Here is a 26,810-nt window from a genome sequence, read left to right on the forward strand (position 1 = left end):
GATTATACTGTCCAAACGGCATAATTCCGAAACCGTAATTTTTGAAGTTTTAAAATTATGCAGAATTATTTTTTCAGAACATAGTGACAGAGTTCGTGTCTTTAGCGAAATTTTTGAGACTTTATTGTAGTCATGAATATTAACCTGAGAAAATTCACCATAAATACTTCTTGGACGATATGCCGTCAAAATTATTTTATCAAATGATGCGCTGTTTAACGTTTGTAAAACTCATCGAAGACACTAAACCTCCGAAATTGGTGGTTTCAAAATGATGTTATCTTGACCTTAAATTACTGTTTTTAAACATTTGACCTATACATATAATTGGTCATATAACAAAAATTAAATGCTCATCAAAATCGATCAGGAACTGCTAGAGTCGAATGGAAATTGTCATTTTTCATAAATTTCTCTCTACATTCGGAAAGTGTTATCCTCGTTATTAATCATATTACGTTTTCGTCTCAACTCGACGCATTCCCAAAATAAAACCTGTTTTAATCCACCTAGTGGTGCAATTGTGCTTGTCTCATTTGTCCAGACTACGATTCCATGGCTGGTTATGTTCAATACAATGGTGGAAATGAATATTACATGTTCAGTACTATTTGCACATACATACAATGGATCGACAGCCACGATCTTGAGATACTATGTGATACTGAAACATCGCTTGAAACCAGCGGCAGATCATGGAGAAAGATCCGGGAGGTCCAGGTCCTGCCGAAATTTTTCAACTTGTTAAGAAATTTTAAACTAGTTTTATTTTTAAAGTAGCAACCCCTCACTGCATACCCCCCTCGGGCCGGTATAATTGAAGATTTTTAGAGTGATTGCATAACCTTTCTATATGAGAAAGGCAAAAATGTACCAAAGTCTAAAAAAGTCAATTTTTGTCAAACATCTCAGTGTTTCATGCATTTTAGTCATTTGGCATCAAAAATACAAATTTGATTTTGAAAATTTTTCATTTCAGTTTATATGGGAATTTGCTGCGTGATTGCACTCTTCAACTCGTATCCCCGGAACCGGAAGTCCAATCACTAAAAAAAATCAATATCGGCCGATGGGAAGGTTGTACCTTTCATTTGAGACTAACTTTGTGCAAATCGGTCCAGCCATCTCTGAGAAACAGAGGTCACATTTTTTTCCACATACACACATACACACACATGCATACACCGACATTTTCCGATCTCGACGAACTCAGTCGATTGGCATATGACACGGCCCTCCGGGTCAGGATTATATTGACGAATTTTAGAGTGAATGAGAAAGACAAAAACATTTTTAGCAAATGTTGAAAGTTATGCATTTTTTTGGTGAACAGTTCTATGTTTCATAGACATTAAATCAATTTTAACTTCGCTTCCTATTAAATAAAGACCCTTATTACAGTACATCTCTACAAAAACGAGCTCAATTTGAAAATAAATCTGAGGATTATGATTGATTACAGAACTCTGGAATTTTCTATTGGAATGTTTTCAGGCAGGAATTGGATATTGATGCTATTAGACAACTGTGAAATCAAGACCAATAGATCAGTTACATATCAGGACCCCATTCCGACAATTTATCAAAAGTCCTCATGATGTTTAAAACAACAGGTTATCAAACTACGGATCAGATAATTGTTATTGTAATATTGAATTAAATCAGTCTGCATCAATAAATTTTCAAGTTCAATCCAATTTTTTTTTGGGTGTGGTGGAAGGAGGGGGGGGGGGTGGGGGTTGTTGTATGGTGTTAAACCCCAAAACCTTCTCTTGGCTACGCCGTTGCTTGGAGTTATTTATTTCGCTTTTCATTTTCCGATATGTTTCAGATCGATCCGATGGTTATAAGTTAGGAAAATTGCAGTCAGAAGGCTCGCACAAATGAAAATTTTTGCACTGATAAGTTATCAAGTTCCTTCCAAACAACTTGGAAGTGTTCGGTGATTATTTCTAGCGGTTGTAGATACAAAAATGAAATACAAAATTCGTTTTATCGAAATACTGTTTTGCTTATTTCAATGGATTATTACTATATTGAACAATAAATAGGCGACAAAGAGTAATCCACAAACAACAAGCCATAACTTTTAAAGTATTCAAAATAGATATTTGAAGCCTTCAGTAAAGTTATTCGCAAAAGTAAGAGCTACAAATTTGCTGAAGACATCATTTCGATATAATCACTTCCAAGAAAATTTGTGAAAATATCTCATTGGTGATTAATCAGCAAAATCACAATACCAAAAGAAAGGGCATATTGCCTCCATTATATTCTCCGAAGATACTATTGACCTAAAATAAGCCGTTTTGGCGTTAATAATAGATTACATGTTTTTGGTCATATTTCTGGCAATGGGAAATGATAAATTTTAAAATGATACGCATTTAATGTTTAATATCTCTTTTGATAATAGTCCGATTTCAACAATCTATAGCTTGTTCGAAAGGTATTCGTTGAAGCTATCTAAAAACGTATAAATTGTTAATCAATATTGTCAATTTCGGCAGATAATTAAAAAAAACTGCAAAAAACGCCATTTTTACGCATTCAAACATTCATATCTTGGAAACTAAACATCAGAATCAAAAACAAGTTAATAGCGTTCATACTGTTTTTTAGTTCTTTCATTTAAAATTGGTTTGGATAAGATCGGTTCAGCCATTGCTGAGAAACACGAATGAGAATTTGTCCGTTACATACACACACAGACACACACACAGACATTGTCCCAAATCGTCGAGCTGAGTCGATTGGTATATAAGACTCGGCCCTCCGGGCCTCGGAAAAAATCTTGAAAGTTTGAGCGAATTCTATACATTTCTTTTATAAGAAATGTAAAAAGGTTTAAGTCAGAAAAAAATGAAAAGTTTAAAATAAAACAAGCAGTGTCTGTTGATAGAAAACAATTTGAAATGGCAGAAAATATAAAGCCAGAAAGTGGGAATTTTTTTTAACGAGTCGAGAAGACTGTCGTATAAAATATGGGATATAATAAATTTTGCAAGGTTATTCGCAAGTGTAACACATGAAATAGATGCAATCGAAAGAGGAAGGTTGCGAATAAAAGTAATATAAATTGAATACATGGAGAAAGGGCAATCAGAATGAAGGTTGCAAAACACTGATAATAAAATCAAATACAAGAGATGGTCAGAGTCCGAGAAACCTGAACCAAACTAAGAAAAAAATGCAGAAGGGCCAGAGTCAAAGGACCTGAGCCGAATACAATGTTACAAAAGAAAAATATAAGAAGGCCTGAGTCATCGAACCAGAGCCGAAATAAAAATCAAGAGTCGAGAGTCAGAGTCAAAGGACCTGAGCCGATCACAATGTTATAAAAAGAAATATATAAGAAGGTCTGAGTCAGTGAACCAGGGCCAAAATAAAAGTAAAGCCACAGATAACAGACGTTTAGGCTCGATTTGAATCGTGTGTAAATACCCGCTGCTGAAATTCCGAATAAATCAGACATCTGAAACATGTTTGGCAAACGTTTGCAGATGGCGCAGTGATCACTACAATGCAGTTAGAGTGCAGCTGTCAAACATGTGTAGCAAACAGTTCCGCAGATGGCAATAGTGAAACACGGGTTTTCAACGTATATCAATTTGAAAGTTTACACAGGTTTTTGAAGAAATTTTGTTCTAGCCTAAACGTCTGTTATCTGTGGTAAAGCCAAAGTCAAAGGACCCAGAGCTAGATCCAAAATTAGAGGGGGGTCTCACGTATTTTCTAAATCGGATCTTGTAAGCTATACTACGATTTGAAACTCCGGAGTTGACAATACCGAAGTATCGAGATTAGAAGCACAAGAATGAATGGACAAGGGGAGGTAGGACTCCTGAGAATGACAAGGGTGAATGAACACAAGGAAACCTACGTCGGTATGCACGATAAATGAGTGAAGTATGAACGAGTGTTAAAATTTCAGATAGGACGAAAAAGTTGAAAACGAGACCAAATTAAGTAAGGGCAAAAAGGGTGAAGAGCAGGAATACGAGACCAATACGAGGAAAAGAATCAGATCAGACCAATGTTAGGTGATCTTATCAGTTGAAACAATGCAAACGGTTTAGTAATCAGAAAAGTGTTAATGGACACTATAACTATAGGTGATGAAAGCATCACGAAAAACGTGGAAGTGGGAGTAAACAATTTATAAAGAGACGTGTAGCGAACATGCTGCAGTTAAACAAATGGCGAGAAAACGCCCAGATGGGAAATATTTTATGAAAAGGGCAAACATGCCAAAACAAGAAAGTTATCAACAAGTTGCAGTAGAGACAGACACTGCAGAAGAATTTCATTTTAAGTTTCACAAGAGTCGCAAATGAGCCAAAGTGCGTTATTTTTTTCTATCTTTCTAAATATTATTAGGAGAATTTTGCTTTGGTTTCTCAAGTTGCGCATCAGTTCACCTTGGCAATTGTAATTTTCAGGTACTCTCTAGGATGGATATAGTTGATTATGTTAAGTAAGATTTCAGAGTACTTTTCTTTCATAACCGCATGGTTAACAATACCATGTATCTATTTTCAGGAATTTAGGTCTTTATTTACAGGTACCTTCCTGGGTCAACCTTCAATTGGATAGGGGGAGATGTCGAAGCAACATACACAATAGCCACAATAGACAGGAAGGAAGACAATCAAGTATTCCCGCAAAAATACTTACCTCGCTTCGACAAATGTTGTCGACCAAAAACATTTTTGAAAAAAAATTAAAGAAAAAAAAATTTATTATGAAAAGAATATAATTACAAAAAAACACAACTCGAGCAACACACAAAAAATACATTATCCATCTCGAGCCTAAAACAATATTAAAAAAAAAATACTAAAAACCGAGTACAACAGGCAAAAGAACTCGAAATTATTAAAACGGTATATAATTTTTTTTTGTATATATATGAAAAAATGTTCAAAAATATTCTGAGCAGGAAAAAAATGATCAAAACCAACAACTCAGGGAACGGGTTTGGGTAGTCAAGGTAGGAAAGCTAGTTGTTGGTATAGAATTAATGCTCTTCCCCTACGAGAACAATCTGGGCGGCAAACTTCAGACTGTCTAATTTACTGAGCCCTTCAGTTCCCTTGTGCAATTCAGTACCACTTCCTCGTTGAGCTTCCGACTGGTTCGCGAACTACTCGGTCTAGTCCCCGACGATAGATCTAGCCTACTCCGACGAAAAGTTCCCCGGCGAGAGAAGTTCGAAAGCTAGCCAACCAGCCAGGTGCTGCGGTCAGTTCGGCGATTAGAGTAGGGCATCCGGTTTGATGGAGCCCCGGCGCGGTGTATCGTCGCGATCTACGCGGTCTCCTTCCCGGCGGTGAATCTGACTGTCGCTGACGGAGAGGTCCCAGACGAAAGAAGTTCTCCCGATACCGATTCTTATTTGGTTTCAGTACTACAACTTCTTGAGCCCTTTGGCTCCGTGACCGGTGCCATTTAGCACCGCAACTGCTTTAAGCCCTTTAGTTCTCTTCTTGGGCCACTTAGCACTACATCCTTGATGATCCATTCCGCTCCTCGACTTGTTCGCGAACAACTCGGTCTATTCCCCGACGATGGACCTGACCTACTCCGACAGAGAATTCCCTGGCGAGAGAAGTTCTCCCGAGATCGAGCTAATCAGCTAGGTACCGAGGTCATTTCGGCGATTCTGGTGAAGCAGGGTGTCCGGTGCACTGGTGCGCCGATGACCCGCGACTAGTGGTGTCTCGTCGCTGTCTACTCAGTCTAGTCCCCAGCGGTGAATCTAGCTTACGCTAACGGAGAGTTCCCTGGCGAAAAAAATTCTCCCAATATCGATTCTTCTTTGGTTTTCGCTATTTTTCTATCGGAACAACCGGTGGGGTGCCGTGGTTGGTCTGACGAATCCGCATGGAGCGTGACGTCCGGTTCGCTGGCGTTTCGACGACTCATACTCGCTGCTCTGTTGCAGTCTACTCGACTAATCCTCGGCGGTGAATCTAGCTTATTCCTGTGGAGTTCCCTGGCGGTGATTGCTCTCCCGAAACCGTTGTTCGATGTCCATTCCGTTGTAAGACGGTCATGATCTACATCAGCGGTTCTCAACCTTTTTCGTACCACGGACTCCTTAGATATTACACTGGGTTGCTGCGGACCCCCATAGATAAACATCAATTTTGTATGCTATCAATATGTTATTTTCAATTTGTTAGGAAACATGACTTGAAATTTCAATATGCACTCGGAAAATATATTTTTCTTCGCGGACTCCCAGCAATGACTTCGCGGCCCCCTAGGGGTCCGCGGACCCCAGGTTGAGAATCACTGATCTACATCATATCTCTGTTTACTGCGTTCCACGTCTCTACGTCGCTTGTCATTATGTAGGCTACATTATCCGGGTTGATGTCCGGTCCTCCCGTGTTAAGTGGCTCCCTGCACGTCACTTCAAACCTCGGACATTCAAAGACTCTGCTTGGACATTCAAAGACTTCAAACCTCGGACATTCAAAGACGCTCCGGTGTCTCCTCGACGATCTCACACTCCAAGCACAATGTTGACGTTGCGTACCCACACCGATGAAGATACTCCTTAAGCAGCCGTGGCTCGATAGGAGCTGCTTCAGGTGGAAAGTCATCACTCCGTGCTTTCTATTGACCCACGCCGACAGGTTTGGATGAGCCGGTAGGACCACTTTCCTTTCTCCGTATTGTCCCATTCCTGCTGCCACGTCACCATCGGATCGCTTCTCAGCATCTTTCTCATGTTTCTGGCGTTTCATTGTTTGTAGCACTTGATATCCTCCGTCAGGGTAATGCAGATGGGGATCATCTCGGCGATAAGGCATACTGCCTCCGGTACGCAATCGAAACTCGTACGACCAGCAGTCGAAGCGTCCTGTTCAGCTTTTCGCGGTTTCATTGTCTCCGTCACCGAAACCTCCATTTCTTCAAGTGTCTCACCGTTAGTGACACATCGTCCACGAAACCAACGATTTTCACTTTCCTGGGAAGCCGCAGTGTTAAGCCCCATCGTACATCCCATTCCAAATAGTTGGACAAAGAATGGAGCCCTGAGGAACGCCCGTTGTGACTCGCATTGCCTATTGCCCGTTTGTTCGTCTGGTACAGCAGTGCTCTACTCTGGAAGTATCTCTTCAGAAACTGGCTCATTCTTTTATGCCACGCTGCGGCATTGGTCTATTCGAGGCTGGATGGCTCTGTGACTTCCCACACTTTGGCAGCAACATCAGTTTCTGCACCTTCCTCATTTCGGGGATTACCATCATCTAAAGACTTCAGCAGTAGCATCCTGAACATGTCCGGATATGCCAGGATCGCAGCTTTCAGCGCCACGGTTGGTATTCCATCCGGACCGGTGGTTTTCTTTGATTTTAGTCGCATCGACGCTTCTTTGAGCTCGTCGTTAGTCACTTACCATTCGGCTGTGTTACCTCCTTCTTCTTCGCCGTACGGTGTAGGTGACCAGGTAGTTGAATCGTGATTCGGGAAGAGACCCTCAACGATTATCTCTAGCTTACCCGCACACAAAAAAAAATATGAATTTTATCGTTGACGTAATTGCAAGTATGACAGAATTTAACAAACCATAATTCACGAAATGACGAAATATAACAGTGCTCCGTTTAATTTTACATGAAACATATACATTACATGCACAATGACATAAAATTACACTTACTGCCATTCAGAACAAACGCTTTATGTGGAGTAAAATTACGTTATTTACGAAGTACAACGTCATGTAAAATTGAAATCAAACTTAAAAGTAAGTCATTTTTGATGCTCGTATATGTCAGGGTCAGGAGACGTAAATTTACACGATATTTTCTAGGTATGCAGGTATATTTCAGCTGGTGTTGACGGACCCTCGTCTTCGTCATAACGACTCAGTACGCGTCCCCCAGGGATTGGCGTTTATTTCTCAGCACAGCTACTTATGGCAATTGGCTTGCCAAGCTTGATTTCCCGTTTTAAAGAGTCCCTACCTTCTCAAAACGTCGCTTGCGCTCCTCTCTCACTCTCCGATCTTACGCTCTGAGTCCGCCTTCTGGATCTAAGACAAGCAGCGTGTAGCGTACTGAGCTACTCATTTAACCCGTAAGCTGCACGCCGTCTACTGCATGGCCCTAGTTTTCGTGACATTGTAACGTCACAATCCGTCACAATCCTTCTTGTTAGATCAGCCGTATCAACGTACTTGATTCCGTTGTTCGCCGAAGTAACTCAACAAAGAGGTTTTCGTTAAAGGCTTTCGTCTTCCACTTTAGCTTGCGGCTCGTAATTCTTCGTGCTGCAGCAGGGTTCCATTGGCCGATGCGGTAGCGAATCGCCTGGTGGTCAGGGTTACCATATTCACAGATTTTTCTGTAATGTAACAGATTTTTTTTTCACAATTTTTGATCACAGATTCTTTTTTACAGATGACAGATTTTTGGCATATTGATGAAAATTTCACAGATTTTCACAGATTTTTGAAAATGTTGTGATTTTTCACAGATTTTTTGGAAATTTATCACAGATTTTCACAGATATTTCTCCTGTTTAAGTCATCACAGATGGTAAAAAGACTTTTTTGACCCAAACACAGATTTCAATGTGGCATCCCTGCTGGTGGTCTCTATGGGGATACTTCTCTCACACTCTCCAGTCCATGTTCGCCGTCAGTCAAGGACTACAGAATGTGGCGAAATTTCTCTCGGTACCGATATCCGTTTCGTGAACCAATAAGCTCCCAGCTCCTCGCTTCGCCGCGATCTACTTGTCATAGTCCTTGGCGGTTGAGCTAGCCTCCACAACGTGCCGTCAGGTAGGTGTCGAGTCTGCAGCCAATTTTCACTACAAGGAAATATTTTCACAAGATGACTTTTGCAAATGAAACTTTGAGAATTTTATTTAAAATTTTAGACAGAAATTTGTTTAACATATTGAATTTTTTCAAAATTCTCCAAAATATTTGGGGGGGGGGGAGTTTCGTCCCCAACCCCCCCCCCCCCCCCGCTACTACGCCACTGAACTGAAGACAAACGAAAATTGAAACAGATAAAAAAAAATTGTTTTTTTTTAATGCTATAAATATATAGCAATCAAATGATCAAAACCGTAGAGCAATTAAACAAATAACGAATATTGACGAAAATAATAATAACTATTAAACATAGGAGATTTAGTATAAACGGAAGCAGAAGTCCAGAGTAGTGTGTGCCCTGTGGAGACAGTAGCCATGACATCTATCCAACGCGTTCGACAAGGATGGATTAAGGTAGCAATGTTAGACTACCCAACGCGATCGATAAGGATGGACCAGTCGAAGAAGGTGACGGGAACGATTGAGGGGCACCGTAGAAGGCAACAAGAAACGGAAGCTAAACCGGCAGGTAATGAGCATACACAACTAGAAAGGAGAACAAGACGTAGGGAGTAGAGTCGGTACAGTCAATATCCGGCTCACTTCAAAAACACAAGCGAAAAGGCCACAGTCAGGACATCACAACCCGACTACGGTCATATGATTAACTATAAAGTACTTCGGTCGTAACTCTACACCCTGACCGATGTTACAAGAACAAGCAGCAGGCAGCACAGTCAAGACGCTACAATTCGACTGATGTCGGACCAATACATATACATTACTCCAGTCGGAACTATTATACCCTCCGGCTGCGATGAATTACACGACAAGACGACACGACTGGAGAAAATCTCAAACCCAGTCAACCGTACCAATAATGAAGCACTAGACGCAGACTACCAAAACCGATTTTGCGCTGAAAGAGAGCCCATCGTCATGTTAGACACTGGCGGTCGGACAATCCGAACTAATAACAAAAGGGAGGCACAGTCAGAAACGTCGAGCTCTGATTGATGCGAAGGTTCACAAACGTAAATGAAATTAATCGAAAAACTAGGTGGCAGGACAGCAGAAATCAATACGCAAGGAAGGCGGAAAACAGTAAACCACAAGGAAGACGTCGAGACAAGAGGAAGTGCCTCGAAATCGAACTCCCACGAACCACTATCGACCAACACGAAAGGGGAAGCAGTAAGACAGCTCACTGGTGAGGACACTGGTGAAAACACCGGTGAAAGCATTGGACGAGCCGCAAGAAGGACAGCAGGGGTGCTCACTAGGACCATAGTAAAGTTAGGATGTTAAAAGAAAAATGAAAAAACTATGATAAGAAAATTGTAAATATTCCGTTTTTTTTCTTGCTAATAGTGAATAACAAACATAATTTTTTGTAATGGCAATCTTAGGTATTAGGACGCAAAAGACTTCTAACACATTCCTTTTTTTAATGACCCGCGCAATCGTCTTGATGGTGCGTCTCTCCGAGGCAACATCAAGCTCAGTAAGTAAGGGGGCATGCAGAGTCCCTAATTTTCTCCGGTTTCAATCCCGGTAATATTTCATCATCATTTGCCCATCTCTTGGATTTTCGATTCCATGAGTTAAGTTGCATCATAAAGACTTAGCCTTAAGCTAAGCAAGTTTCATTGACGTTGCGCCTTGCATACGTGAAGGCAATGTTTAATGATACAAAATTGTTTGTTTACGCCGCGACCCTACCGTAGCAGGGGCAAGGCATTACCTCGGGGATTTCTCTCAGAGATGTGCGAAAGTGATCTAAATCCGCGTGGTTAAAAAGTCTTTTGCGTACGAAAGTTGGAGTGAGTCGTGTGAAGTAATTGGGCGCAAACAGGCGTCCAGTATCAGTTAAATTACAGTTAGCAGGGAAGTTAATTAGTGATCGCGGGCGCAAACAGGCGTCAAGTATCAGTTAAATTACAGTTAGCAGGGAAGTGAATTTGTGATCGCGGGCGCAAACAGGTGTCAAGTTCAATCAGTTCAATAGCAATAAACAATTTGTGGTACTAATTGTGTTTGTGTGATTACTCAATCGTTGGTTGATCTATCACCTGCAAGTTGGTTGGCTTAAAGAGTGAGAGATAACAACTCTGAAACAAATTCCACGAACTAGTTCCGGCAATACAAAACCAGTGGCTCGGCATACGTTTCACATGTAAAATTAAACGGAGAACAGTTATATTTCGTCATTTCGTGAATTACGGTTTATTAAATTATGTCATGCTTGCAATTATATCAATGATAATTTTCATTTTTTTTGTGTGCCCAGACGAGTTTGATGAACCGTCTCACAGATTCGTATAGAAAGTTTTACGGTCTACAATTTTATGACTTGACTGCTGCTATTCATTAAGACTTTTATTAAATAAAAAAAAATAAATAAATAGATAGATAAAAATAAAACAATTAATAAAAATAAATAAATAAATAAAGCATGAATAAATAAATAAATGAATAAATAATTTAACAAATAAAGAAATAAACAAATAGATAAATAACCTAATAAACACACGTATACACATAATCCCCGAGCAACACTGCACAAGCGCTTTCGGCAACATAATTCATTGCATAAAGGTGTATGAAAACGATTATTGGGCTGATTTAGCAACCAAAAAAGCGTACATGTAAAAGCTTAGGCTTATGCAACTAATCGCAGACGTTGCTTGTTGCAAGTGCTACTTGGGTCACACATACATTACTACCAAATTTCGCTCGACAAGCTGATCAGTTGACCAATTAATGACCACTCGGTCTTTCAGACCTTTATTATTTCTATGTAATAATACAAATAAGACTCCTTGTAATAAACTCAGATTAATTTTGAATGCTTTTTTTATTTATCTTACTTACCAACACATCTGATGTATTCTGCCACCATTTGAAGTAAGGCATAATTTCCCGCATCTTTAGTCGATCGTCTAAAATGATTTGAGTGATTTCATTTTTGTGTACGAAAAATCCTATCGTGAAAAGGAAAACTGCGAAAATTGTTGACGTCGCTATTGACACTATCTCTGAAATAAAACAAATATTTTGTTAAGTAGCATTTTGAAGGCAATAAGATTGGTAGGTTAATGTGCCTATTTTGGCCCTATTAGGGAAAGTGGGAAAAAACCGGCCTTCAATCTACGGATTGTGTTAAAATTTGCATCAACAGCTTTGCTTCGGTCTCAAAAACCAATATAAAACAACAATTGGACGGAAAATGCTCGTGTTTGAGCGCAATGAAAACTCGAATCGAGTGCCCTAATTATCGAATTGGAGCCAATGCGTTGAAAAAAGATGAAAGACGCTGCTCTAACCAACGTTGCAACAAATTCAAATGGGAAGGGTGATAATTGAAACAGAGTGAAAATAGGCTCATTACTAATTAGAATCGGTTGTGTCATTGAAGTCGGAATTTTGACTGAAGCCAGCCAGAGTTTCACAAATAGCTTTGCATTCATGAAAAAGAATGGTGAAGGAAAAATCAACAAAGCACCGCATGCTGAATGAATGCAATAGACTGATAATATTTTGTTTGCCATGCCAATACAAAATAAATATATGATCATTGAATTGGCATCACTGTTTGCTATATTCCGGTCGTCAGTAGAGCTGATAGTTTTTTTTGATTTTTTAGTGTTTTACACTCGCGATTATTTTTATTCTCGTTTTGTCTGCATATCGTTTTATTCGGTAGTACGTGTGCATTGAAATTTCGTGACTTCAAGCACGATTATATCTACCGGTGTGATTCGTGAAAGTGATTGTTTTTGGTTGTGATTTCTGTTTTCACTTGACATTATCACTGCACAGACGTTACGCTCAATTTTTTCGCCAAAAGCGACATCTGCTGGTGGGTAGTTGAGTTGTCGCACGTTGCGTGCAAGTTCGCTTCCATTGACGCACGTTACCCGTTAGCGTTTTCCTGCGCATATTGCATACCCGCTAGGCGTTATTTCTACATCAACAGCATGGCTTGTAAGAACTGCTCGAAAGTGGTTAATGATTCTGATCGAATCACATGTCGTGGATACTGCGGAAATTCGTTCCACATGATATGCGTCAAGATGGATTATGATGTTCGTGACGTCCTGGGAACCCACCCACGGAATCTATTCTGGATGTGCGACGGCTGTGCTGACTTATTCTCGAATGATAATTTCCGTAGAATGGCTTCGCGTTGTTGCGACATAGTGCCTGACAACAATTCTCTGAAATCTATAAAGAACGACATAGCTGATTTGAAAGATGTCGTCAAAGCTCTCTCGGTTAAAGTTGACTCAAAACCGCTATCCCCAACTATAACGCCTTGGAATCGAATTGCTGAATATAATCCAGTTTCAAACACGCCTAAGCGCAAACGGGAAGATGATTCGCTCAAAACAAAAATTCCAAATATTCGTGGATCCAAAGCTGCGTTTGAAACAATAAAAACAATTTCACCACCTGAGGAGCTGTTATGGGTTTACTTGTCAGCATTCGATCCCAGCACGACGGATGATGAAGTTTCTACCCTTGTGAAAGATTGTCTGGGGGAGAATCTGCAACCGAGAATAGTTCGTCTAGTTCCTAAGGACAAGGATCTCTCAACTTTGAGCTTCATTACTTTCAAAGTTGGCGTTAGCAAATCATACAGGGATAAGGCTCTGTCCAAAGACTCTTGGCCGGAGAACATCTACTTTCGTGAATTTGTGACCAATTCAAAAATCCAACGACCTATCATCAGGATTGCGGCGGAGAAGAATCCATCTGGTGGTGGACAATAGCGCCAAGCTGTTCCGGATAAACTCATCTGTCCAACTTCTTGTATCCCGGCGAGCGATTTAGGTTTACCTAGCGAATCGGCGACTTCTTCTGTGTCAGGTAAAGCCAAGAAGGGTATATGTCCTTCCGAAGCAATACAAGATGCTGCACGCCCTCAATGTAAATTTCACTTACAGTCTGCTGATGAACACAACTCTACCGCCGCTGTGAATCTTCAATGTCAAAAACAAAATTTGGATCCCATCGTAACGAGCACGTCTCTTCATAGCACATTCGGCTCTACAACGATCACAGAAGGACTAAGCACTCTATGCTATGCTGGTATGACTCATCGCACCCTGGGACGCACTGCAGCTAGCACTATGGAAGCCCTAGATCCCCCTGCCATAGTCGAGCCATTGCAGCCAGCGTTCACCAGTCGTCCCGGTCCTGTGTGCAGGAGTGGTGAAGGGGTCTTCCAAATCGATACTAACGGCAATCAATCGCGGCATTCAAACCTACAAATATATTACCAGAATGCCGGTGGTATGAATTCAGTAATCGAAGATTATTTGGTAGCAAGTTCGGATGAATGCTTCGACATAATCGCCCTCACAGAGACGTGGCTTAGCGATAGCACTCTGTCAGTGCAAGCATTTGGTGCCAACTACGATGTTTTCCGAACTGATCGCAGCTCACGTAACAGTCTCAAGGCTACCGGCGGCGGGGTACTTGTGGCTATCCATCGTCGATTGAAAGCGCAACTGATTGACGATACTTTGGGGGTCTGTGTCGAGCAGGTGTGGGTGCGAATCAAACTGGCTGGCTACGCACTTTTTCTTTGCGTGGTTTATCTTCCACCGGACCGCACTCGCGATTCGACATTGATTGATTCACATACTGAGTCACTGGAACGGATTTCCGCTCAAGCAAGCCCGGTTGATGAGATCCTGATTGTTGGTGATTTCAATTTCTCCGGATTAAAATGGCGCTCTGCTTCTGACGGATTTATGTTCGCCGATCCCGAATTGTCATCTTTTCATGCTGGTATCACCAGTTTGCTTGACTGCTACAGTCTAAATCTGCTGCGCCAAACGAATAATGTGGTGAACGAGAACAACAGAATCCTTCATCTCTGTTTTTCGAGCAAATCTGACTACGCGCCAAAAGTTACCGCAGCACCGTTCCCCCTGGTAAAGACTGTTAGACATCACCCTCCCCTGCATATATTTCTTGAAGCGATTCGAGTGAAGCATGACTGCAATGCTTCTGACACCGTCAGCTATAATTTTAGAAAAGCCAACTATAATAGCATTATTGACTTCCTGTCGAATATCCACTGGACTGAAATTCTCGACAATGATGATGTCAACGTTGCAGTGCAGACCTTCTCCAATGTTATGAGCTATGCTATCGATCGCTATGTACCCAAAAGAAGTGGCCTTCAATCTAAGCACCCAGCGTGGCAGACTGCCGAGCTGAGACGGTTAAAAGCGACTAAAAGAGCCGCTCTGAAGAAGTACTCCAAGTTTGAGGGCTACGTGCTGCGACAACACTACGTTCATGTTAACCAAGTCTATAAAAAGACATCGAAGCGTTGCCATGCCGATTACTTGCGAAACGTGCAACGTAAGTTGAAGTCCGAACCTAAAACATTCTGGAAGCATGTAAACGAGCAAAGAAAGGAATCCGGGTTGCCTTCAACGATGAGCTATGGAGGACGTATGAGCTCTAGTTTACAGGAGATCTGCCAACTATTCTCTGAAAAGTTCGCGAGTGTTTTCTCCAACGAGAAACTGACATCGACCCAGGCTTCACGCGCGGCTCTCAATGTACCTCAATCATACCAGTCTTTGAACTCTATCAATATCGACAATAATATGGTACAACTGGCGATTAGCAAAATGAAGGCTTCAACCTCGGCAGGCCCAGATGGTATACTAACTATTATTCTAAAAAAATGCTCTGCCGGTCTAATTGAATCTCTTTGTCATCTGTTTCAATTGTCGCTATCAACCGGAGTATTTCCCGAACTCTGGAAATCCTCCTTCATGTTTCCAGTTCACAAAAAAGGTGATAAAAAGGTAGTTGACAATTACCGTGGTATTACAACGTTAAGCGCAGTTCCTAAGCTGTTTGAAATGGCTGTGTTGGAACCCATCTCCAGCCACTGCAAACAGTATATCTCCGAGACTCAGCATGGATTTATGCCGAAACGTTCAACATCTACGAATCTTCTGTCGTTCACAACATATGTTACAGATGCTATGTCGGACGGCCTTCAAACTGACGTTATCTACACGGATCTTTCCGCTGCTTTTGACAAGATAAATCACGCTATTGCAGTGGCAAAATTGGATAGACTTGGCTTTGGTACTAATATTCTCCGTTGGATGCAATCGTATCTCAGTGATCGTCGTCTAGCAGTCAAGATAGGTGATTGTGTATCCGAAGAGTTCTTTGCTTCATCTGGTATTCCGCAAGGCAGCCATCTCGGTCCATTGATTTTTCTTCTGTATTTCAACGACGTTATCTTTTGTTTAGAAGGACCACGGTTGTCTTTCGCCGACGACCTCAAGTTATACCATAGAATCCGGAATACTGATGATGCGGCTTTCCTTCAACGCCAACTGGAAACCTTTGCGGAATGGTGCGAGATCAACCGAATGACCCTAAACCCCAAGAAATGTACGGTCATTACGTTCTCGAGGAAAAAAACGCCAATTCGATTCAATTACTGTCTAGCTGAATCCACAATTGACAGAGCGAATTGCGTCAAAGATCTTGGAGTTTTTCTCGATGAACAACTGACGTTTAAACAGCATATCAGCTATATTGTCGCAAAGGCATCACGCTGTTTGGGGTTCATAATGAGAATATCTAAGCACTTTTCAGATATTTACTGCTTGAAATCTCTCTACTGCTCACTCGTTCGATCAACTCTGGAATATTGTTCAGTTGTGTGGAACCCTCATTATCTCAACGGTGTCCATCGAATTGAGACAGTACAGCGCAGATTTGTTCGGTTTGCCCTTCGTCGATTGCCTTGGAGCAACCCTCACCAGCTGCCAAGTTATGAAAGCCGGGGTTTGCTTATTGGACTCGATACATTGCAAGTGCGACGGGATCTATTCCGTGCTATGACGATTTCGGATATTTTGCAAGATCGAATTGACTGCCCCGAGCTTCTCAGTGCGATAAATTTGAACGTTCGCCCTCGCGCCCTTCGCAATAATTTATTCCTCCGATTACCTCTTCGCCGGACTAACTATGGAGTAAACGGTGCCATCATTGGTTTGCAGCGGACCTTCAACAGAGTGTCATCCGAGTTCGATCTTCACATTCCACGTAGCAGATTACATGTTGACTTTTTAAATAGATTAAGAAATTATCATTAGGACCATACTGTGTCTGTTGATATTAATTAATTATAAATAAATAAATAAATAAATAAATAAAGATACTCAATCTGTTTATCACTTCAATGCGCGCGCTCTCTCTCACGGCTTCTGTGAGAGATAGTTAACTGAAACACTATGCGAGGAAATGGAAATGAATTAACGGTCATTTTTGTGGCTATACGGTTATTTCATATTTACCATCAAAATTCAAAGACCATCCTGAGATTGCACAGTACTGGTTGTACCTATCCTCTTTCAATTCGATCACACAAATATCGAGGCAGCATTCCATTAATAATTTTAAAAATGAACACATTGGTCAAGTAATAAATTCTTTGCTTCACAGAGAGCCATTGTAATGCGCTTCAGGGCCGGCGGAAAGCGTGGGTAGTATGGGTAGTACTACCCACTCGAAAATAACCGAGTGGGTAATTACCTACTCGAAATTTTTAAATTTAGATGAGCAACGCATGTATCTCGCACTACACACAATTGAAAACATCGATGTAGCACAATACCATTTGCATAAAGGAACGTGTAAGCGTGTGCATTGCGAAATAGGGAAAAAATCCTTACTAATGGACCCCTCCCCTATGCTTTCTACCTACTCGGGCGCAAAGTGTTTCGCCGCCCCTGATGCGTCTAGTATGAAACTAGAGTAGGTGTATCTGTTACATTTTAAAATTGATCGCATGATTCTATTTTGCAATCGCTGTAATCTCAATATTTGTGTTTGATTGGCAAGAAACCAAATGGATGGGCAGAAGTTAATATGTGGTGAAATAATAGATTTATATAATAAAATTTTACTACTAATTGTTGAATAATTTTTCAACCGACACATACTTTTTAGCAATCTTTTTGATGACATTGTCGATGTGAGACTTAAAGGTTAACTTGTCATCAATGATTATTCCAAGATGTTTAATTCACTAAAGCGATCAATAGTTCGTTTGCATCAGTTGAGTAAACAACGCTCCCATATTCTTTTTGTTTTTTTAACGTGTTACGTGTTTAGTTTACCTTTGTTATTTGTGTTACGATCCCGTGAGGCGACGAAGGCCAATCGAAGATAGTGTTATCCGTTAAGAAGCAATTTAATTTACCGTGAAAATCAATTTTATTGCTGCCCTATCAACCCGCTCATTTACGAGACAGCAGTAGCTTGTGGAACGGCATTGTTCGTAGAATCGTGCAATCACAACAGTTCGGCTTTGTGTGGTGTGTGGTGTGATTGAATGAAAATGAATACGCTGCTGTGCCACTCGTGTGCAAATGATATTGCGGGAACGCACATCTCCTGCCGTGGATTTTTCAATGCTACTTTTCATCCCAAATGCAGCGGGATTGCCGAAAACTGCTTTGACGATGTATTAAATAATAAGCAGATATTTTGGCTATGCAAATCCTGCACTAATCTGATGTCCGATAAGCGTCATCGACAAGCTGTAAGAGCTGCCTATGAGGTTGGACAGGAAGAGGTGTTAGGTGCACACAACCAAATTGTCGAACAACTTAAGGGTGAAATACTAACTGAGTTGAAGTTGGAGATTCGTTCGAATTTTACGGCCCTTATAAATTCTAATTCGTTGACACCGAAAACTACTCAACGTCCATTTGCCGAAGCCAGTCGTAACAAAGCTCGCCGTCTTTTCCCGAATAAAGATGGGGCTAAATCTGATGTCTCATCTCTATTACGTGGTACTGGTATGCCTGTTTCACCATTTCTTGGCACGATAACAGTAGCTGATCGTACACCAAAGTTTTGGCTTTACCTCTCACGTATTGCACGCGATGTTTCTGTTGACCAATTTTCCATTCTGGCGAAACAACTTCTTATCACCGATGACGTGGAAGTCGTTGGACTTGTTGCAAAGGATCGTGACGTAAGCACAATGAATTTCATCTCGTTCAAAGTTGGAATCAAACCTGAGCTCAAGGCGCGAGCCCTATCTGCTTCAACATGGCCCGAAGGAATTCTTTTCCGCGAATTCAAGAGCAATCGCACTGTATCAGCTGGAAATTTTTGGAAACTCCTCTATCCGCAGCCAGATCAGTCGCCAGTTCAGGCCGATACTCATCAGCCTGCTTCACCATCATCAGTTCAATCAGCTATGACGGAATAATTCAACCACCATCGGGACGCATGTCACTGGGTACAACTCGTTCCGATAATTTGCCGTTGTTTGAACGAAGAATAATTTCGCCGCCATTGCCGAGATTTCACAACCAAATTCACGCTGCGCTGCCATCACCGGGACGCCTGTTATACCGTACCACGGAAGCCCCCGAGCGCTCCGACGCAGTCGTGCTACCAGCCAGCGACCAGCTCAGTCGTCCCGGCCCTGCGTTCGGAGGTCGTGAGGGGGTCTTCCGAACTCCCTTCTCAGGCGAGTATTTTGCTTTAAATGACGATCCGCTCACTGGAAACCTTTTGGTTTTTAGCGTGCCATCGGGTACAACTCGTTCCAACAATTTGCCGTTGTTTGAACGAAGAATAATTTCGCCGAGACTGCACAAACAAATTCACGCTGCGCTACCATCACCGGGACGCCTGTTATATTGTACCACGGAAGCCCCCGAGCGCTCCGACGCAGTCGTGCTACCAGCCAGCGACCAGCTCAGTCGTCTCGGCCCTGCGTTCGGAGGTCGTGAGGGGGTCTTCCGAACTCCCTTCTCAGGTGAGTATTTTGCTTTAAATGACGATCCGCTCCCTGAAAACCTTTTGGTTTCTAGCGTGCCATCGGGTATAACTCGTTCCGACAATTTGCCGTTGTTTGAACGAAGAATAATTTTGCCGCCATCGCCGAGACTGCACAAACAAATTCACGCTGCGCTGCCATCACCGGGACGCCTGTTATACCGTACCACGGAAGCCCCCGAGCGCTCCGACGCAGTCGTGCTACCAGCCAGCGACCAGCTCAGTCGTCCCGGCCCTGCGTTCGGAGGTCGTGAGGGTGTCTTCCGAACTCCCTTCTCAGGCGAGTATTTTGATTTAAATGACGATCCGCTCCCTGAAAACCTTTTGGTTTCTAGCATGCCATCGGGTACATCACGCCCCTTCAGCATGTCGGCACGATTACCACGTGGCGCTAGCGATTTACGGCTATACTACCAAAACGTCAGAGGGCTAAGGACGAAAATCGAATACTTGGCTGCTCTTGACGGCGACTACGATATTTATGTTCTGACGGAAACTTGGCTTGATGATCGTATTACATCGATGCAGCTCTTCGGGGATTCTTATGCGGTTTATCGTGCGGACCGAAGCGCACATAACAGTGTTCATGGTCGCGGCGGGGGAGTTTTGATCGCTGTTTCTTCCGCACTAGCCTCCTGTGAATTTGGTGTGGATAGTTCATCAAGCATTGAAGTTGTTTGGACGAAGATTACTACGCAGACGAAGAGCTACTTTATTGGAGCTGTTTACATTCCTCCTGAAAAACGACTTGACTGCACTATTACGCAGCTCCATCTCGACTCTATAGAACACGCTTCTTCTCAGGCAGATGCAAACGATGTGATAATAGTTCTTGGTGATTTCAACCAACCAGGACTGATGTTTGCGAATATGCACGGTACATACACAATGATTGTGGGGCGAATTGTAGATAATCTTTGGAGATTATGAGTTATCAAAGAGTGGCTGGGGCCTATTCAAAAATTATGTTACACTTCTATGTGGGAGGAAGTGTGACAAAGTGGGAGTAGACTCGAGGGAGAGAGATAACATGTTTCAATGATCTAAAAAGAACTATTCATGACGTACTGGGGAGGAGGCTAAAGAGGCTAGTGATATGTTGGGAAGGGATAAATGTGGGGCGGTTTTCGCGTGACGAAGTTTACGAATATTTCCGTAGCTGAATCGCCAACTTGAATCTAAGTGAAAAGTGGAAGGGATAGTTGGTTTTTGTTGAGTAGTGATGCTGAAGTGCCTAAGCGTCGTCTCAAGGGGCCGCACGTACAGACTAGTACAGGGGTGCATCCTTACACTAAATTTGAATGTATGAATATTGTCATTCTATGATTAAGTACCTTTCAATATAGCCGGTAACGATGCGTGTGAGACCCGATCGAATGCTTTCTCTATGTCTAAAGACATTAAGAGAAGGGGTTTGTCACAATTCCAGTTCTCCTGTAGAATCCTTTGCAAAACATAAAGATGATCTATAGTGGAACGTTCCGGTAGAAACGCAGTCTGATGTAAACCAATGGGTCCCACTATATGTTGTAACTTGTCTAAAATCCAAACTGCGTAGATTTTGTAGGCAGTACTGCTCAAACAAATACGTCTGTAATCATCAACAGACTTGGGATTCTTTAGTTTGGGTATAGGAATTATGATTGTTTGTTTCCACTCCGCTGGATGCCTATTTGTTTCCCAAACCTTACACAGCAGTTGATGTAGGTCGCGAATAGTCTGCTCGTCGGCATACTTAAAGTACTCTGAATATATCCCATCCACTCCAGGAGTCTTGCTATTTTTCAACTTTGCTACAATACATTCAATCTCATGTAGTGTTGGAGGAGCAGCTAATGTCTCATTGGAGAATTCGGGCAACAAGTCTGGGATTGAATTTGAATCATAGCTCTTTGTCTGTATAACGTGTTGTCACTCGGTGGTTTGCACCCCAAAAATATATCATATGGAAGGAATAGCGAAATTAGTCTAAATAATGTCCAAATAAATAGTGATCCGGCCCATTGCGCAGATAAGATTAGCTTTTCTAGGCAATACTCCCACGGTTGGCTGTGTGGAGTTGAAATTGCTTTTGTTTAGAAAACATAGGATACTCTCGGTAGCCGGCTACCCAGAGTTTAATAACCAAAAACTAAACAAGATCTTTTTCGAGCGATCGTGTTCTCGAAAACTACCTAAGAAAATATGCTTTACAGGTCGCTTGCTTGGAGCGAATCCTAGACCCTATTCTCTTCCAAACCACCAACTCCGCGACACCTAATGAAGAGTCTGATGATTCCTCATTTTATTCAAACGATCGCCGGGTAAAATCAGTACCGACACGATAGAAACCACGAAAAAATTTGTCGCGTGATTGAATATTATTAAAAAATATAAGCAGTGCTCCTTATAGCCGGCTATCCGGAGCTCAAGTTGCTTATTTTGATAATCGTATTAATACAACAAATGATAAATTTCCCAAATTCTCGGCAGCCGGCTGCCCAGAGCAATTATTACATGATAACGCTATTGGCACACTTACTAACAACTCTCCCCTTCCCGTGATACATGTGGAGATGCAGAGGATTCCTCGGTCTCTAGTAGCAACATGTATCGGACTAACATTCCTTCCTTTCCCAGAAGATCTGCATTCGGACGTGGCCGGCGTCGGTATTGATCAGCATGCAGGGATCAGAATAGATTGTACAATGTGGCTCATCATGTTATTCCCAAGCATGTTGTTCCAATGAACATTTTGCAACCTAATTTGGTTCTGGTCAATAACGGAGTAGCAACTACGGGCGATCTCTTATGCTTATGCTTATGCTTATTTCAACCAACCAGGACTGATGTGGGTTTCTTCTGGACGTGGATACGCTTACCCTAACCCGTCCTCGACAACAAATCCTGCCAGCCGCTTACTTCTGGACGGGATGGCTTTTCACGGACTAAATCAAGTAAGCACGATTTCCAACCATCAATCCCGTTTTCTTGACCTTGTGTTCGTCAGTGAGAATGCTTTGCCTGAGTGTTCTGTGAGTGAAGCTTCCAGTGTTATCGTTCCTTTGGATAACTATCATCCCGCATTAGAAATATCCATTTCCATCATTAGTTCACCACAATATGAAGAAGATTTAGCTGTGAATCGTCGTAATTTTCGTAAAACTGATTTAGCAGCACTACATCGCACCCTATCGCTGATTGACTGGAGTGTACTACTTGATCAAGTTGATGTAAATGCTGCAGTCGATCTCTATAACCGATTACTCATTGATTGTGTTGAAAAATCCGTGCCAGAATATCAACCTCCCAAGAAGCCTCCATGGTCTAACGCCATGCTTCGGAATCTGAAACGCACCCGTGCCAAAGCCCTACGTGCGTACACAAATCGTCGATGCCCTATTCTCAAGCGCTTTTTCGCACTCGCCAGTAATGAGTAGCGCTGTTACAATAAATTGCTGTACAAAGGATATGTGAACCGCATCCAACAAAACTTACGACGAAATCCGAAGGGATTCTGGGCTTTTGTTAAAACGAAGAGAAAGGAAACAGGTCTTCCGTCTAGGATGGTCTACAATGGCGAAGTAGCGACTACAACGGCGGAAAAATGCTCCCTATTTGCAAGCTACTTTTCAAGTGTCTTCACGACTGATGTGCCATCTGCCATCGAGTTCGACAACGCGACTCGTGATGTTCCCATTGGTGCAGTGGATATGGATGTATTCACTATTTCAGTACAATCGGTTCTCTCTGCAATACGGAAATCAAAATCGTCTTATGCTCCAGGACAAAGTGCTATGCCGTCTGCTGTTCTGAAAAAATGTTCCGATATCTTAGCGATCCCACTGACGCACCTTTTCAATGTGTCGCTTCAGCAGCAAAAATTTCCCGATGATTGGAAGTTTTCAGTTATGTTTCCGGTTCACAAGAAAAATGACAAAGGCAATATCGTGAACTACCGGGGAATCACTTCGCTGAGAGTTGAGTCGAAAATCTTCGAAGCGCTTATCAACGAGGTGCTGTTTTTTGCTAGTAAACATTACATAAGCCCTTGTCAGCACGGATTCTTCCCTGGTCGATCGGTTGAGACGAATTTAGTTAGCTTCACATCGTTTTGCATTGAAAACATATCCAGGAAACTCCAGGTGGACACGGTCTACACAGATCTTAAGGCCGCTTTCGACACAGTTAACCATGAGATACTGCTTGCAAAGCTTGATAAACTAGGATGTACTTCGAGTTTCTGCCACTGGCTTCGATCCTGCCTTGTTCACCGCGAGTGCGTCGTGCAAATTGGTGACAACGTGTCTGAATCTTTTTGTAATAATTCCGGAGTTCCCCAAGGTAGTACACTAGGTCCATTACTATTTTCATTATTCGTGAATGATGCGGTCTTTGTTCTAATGCGTGGAGGGAAACTGTTTTTCGCCGATGACTTGAAGATATTTCTTGTGATAAGGAATGAAGCCGATTGCCGTGAGTTTCAGTGTCTCATTGATACATTTTACAATTGGTGTCAACGAAACATGTTGATCCTTTGTGTTACAAAATGTTTTGTCATCAGTTTTCATCGTACAAGAGACATGCTTAATTATAACTACAACATTGCCGGAACTCAGCTGCAACGCGTTGACCACGTAAAAGATCTAGGTGTTATTCTAGATGAAAGGCTAACTTATACCAATCACCTGTCAGCGACCATCGACAAAGCAAATCGACTTCTAGGTTTTATGTTCAAAATTTCTAGCGAATTCCGGGATCCTCTGTGTTTCAAGGCTTTATATTGCTCACTGGTGCGCTCGCAGTTGGAATTTGCAAACATCGTCTGGTGCCCTTATCATGCAACGTGGAGTGAAAGGATTGAAGCTGCCCAGCGCAAATTTATACGATATGCTTTACGTCAATTGCCTTGGAATGATCCGTTGAACCAGCCACCATATGAGAACCGTGGCAGACTATTAGGACTACATACTTTGCAAGAACGTAGACATACTTCGCAGGCCATTTTCATATCAAAGCTTCTGTTGGCTGAGTATGATGTTCCCGATCTCCTTGGACAAATCAACCTCTACGCCCCAACCCGTGTTCTTCGCCCTCGGACATTACTACACATCGAAATGCGAAACACCAACTACGCTGCTAATAGTCCGATTTTAGCGATGGTTCGTCGCTTCAACGAGCTTGCCGAGAACTTTGACCTCAATTATGATTCATCACAATTTCGTCACCGTTTGCTATTACATTAGGTTAATTATTTTTAGTTTAGTTCATTAAGACTTAGTGTCAGATGAACACAAATTTTAAATACAAATACAAATAGTTTCACCATCTATTTCAACGTTAACGTTAGGCCTAGTATTAGCCGAAGAGATAATCGTGTATTTAGTTTGAGCAACATTTAATTTGAATTGTTTAAGTTTTAACCAACGAGCAAGGGAATGCAGGTCTTCATTCAAATGTGCCACGGCTTCACTTTTAAGTCACAAAATCGTAAAACTCGCCTCATTTAATTTATATACATAATAAATAAAATGATGATATATATATATATATATATATATATATATATATATATATATATATATATATATATATATATATATATATATATATATATATATATATATATATATATATATATATATATATATATATATATATATATATATATATATATATATATATATATATATATATATATATATATATATATATATATATATATATATATATATATATATATATATATATATATATATATATATATATATATATATATATATATATATATATATATATATATATATATATATATATATATATATATATATATATATATATATATATATATATTCCCGGAAACAAATCCCGCCGCTCGGCCATATAGCTGGAGATAACGCAATGCGCTTTAACTTTACATCGATTCCAACCTTTCATAAAAAAGGGCATTGATGGTGCATCCTTCCATTCGGGTACCACCTTTTTTACTACGACAGAATCACTTCCTAATACACCCGAAACCATAGCGGCGATTTCCGTTTCGTTAACAGAGTTCCTGATACGTGTAAAGAAAAGCCAGCAGAACAATGACGCAGAGATTGTCGAAGAGCGCGAAATTGTCGATATACTACCGGTGCCGTGTTGTAGTTTAGTAGAAGACATCGGAGATGACTGTGCCGGGGGCGAATGGTTTGGTTCAGTTGTATCATCCAAACGTAATCGGGAAATCTCAGCAATAGAGTCCTGCATGTCGGCAATTTGTTGTTTTATTGTGCTCAACTCCTCGAGATAGTTTGAGCTGTGTTCATCTGTCTGCGATTTTGCATGAACGGCAACAGAAGCAGGGCGAATCGGAACGAAGCAGTCAGCGTCAGACAGCGCCTGTCGTTTATCACGAAAAGCTCCCAAATGTCGAACGTCGTTCATTATTATTCTGTACATGGTGTACATATCCACCAAATATTTCGATGTTTGTTACAACTTCGTACCTCTGGAACGGTCAGCGCAACACAATCGGCGTTATATTGGTCAGAACAAAAGCTATCACAAACGATGCTATTCTCTTCTGGCATTATCACAGAGGCACACTTCTTGCAGTTCATCGTTACAGCGTACGTGAGTTGTGGTGATCAGTTAAGGAATGGCAAATTTGTTGATTTTCGACGCTGATACTAAAACGTTAATTTAGCATCTATTATCAACAATTTTTCTCTCCACGTGTCGTTTTACTGCGGTGAATAAAAAAATTTCGACTCCACTTCAAACAACGCAAACTAGGCAGATTTCACTGAAATTCAGGAGCGGCGATTGATATATATATATATATATATATATATATATATATATATATATATATATATATATATATATATATATATATATATATATATATATATATATATATATATATATATATATATATATATATATATATATATATATATATATATATATATATATATATATATATATATATATATATATATATATATATATATATATATATATATATATATATATATATATATATATATATATATATAATAATAATATCAACCCTACATTGGGTGTTTTAAAAAACTATGTTTATTATAAATTCGAAAATCACTGCACTTCACTCGAACGTTTCTAA

At 41.0% G+C, this 26,810-nt stretch overlaps 1 protein-coding gene across 3 annotated transcripts in view; it reads right to left on the bottom strand.

Annotated features, from left to right (window-relative positions):
* LOC131692030 (scavenger receptor class B member 1) overlaps positions 1–26,810 on the bottom strand; it is a 247,130-nt gene that overhangs the window by 132,380 nt on the left and 87,940 nt on the right. For all 3 annotated transcript variants that reach the window (XM_058978858.1, XM_058978857.1, XM_058978859.1), the window contains one exon: positions 11,720–11,883. In XM_058978858.1, the coding sequence (XP_058834841.1) occupies positions 11,720–11,883 (164 nt within the window). The remainder of the gene's footprint in view (positions 1–11,719; positions 11,884–26,810) is intronic.

Source organism: Topomyia yanbarensis, chromosome 3 (genome assembly GCF_030247195.1).
Source record: "Topomyia yanbarensis strain Yona2022 chromosome 3, ASM3024719v1, whole genome shotgun sequence".
Classification (NCBI taxonomy): Eukaryota; Metazoa; Arthropoda; class Insecta; order Diptera; family Culicidae; genus Topomyia; species Topomyia yanbarensis.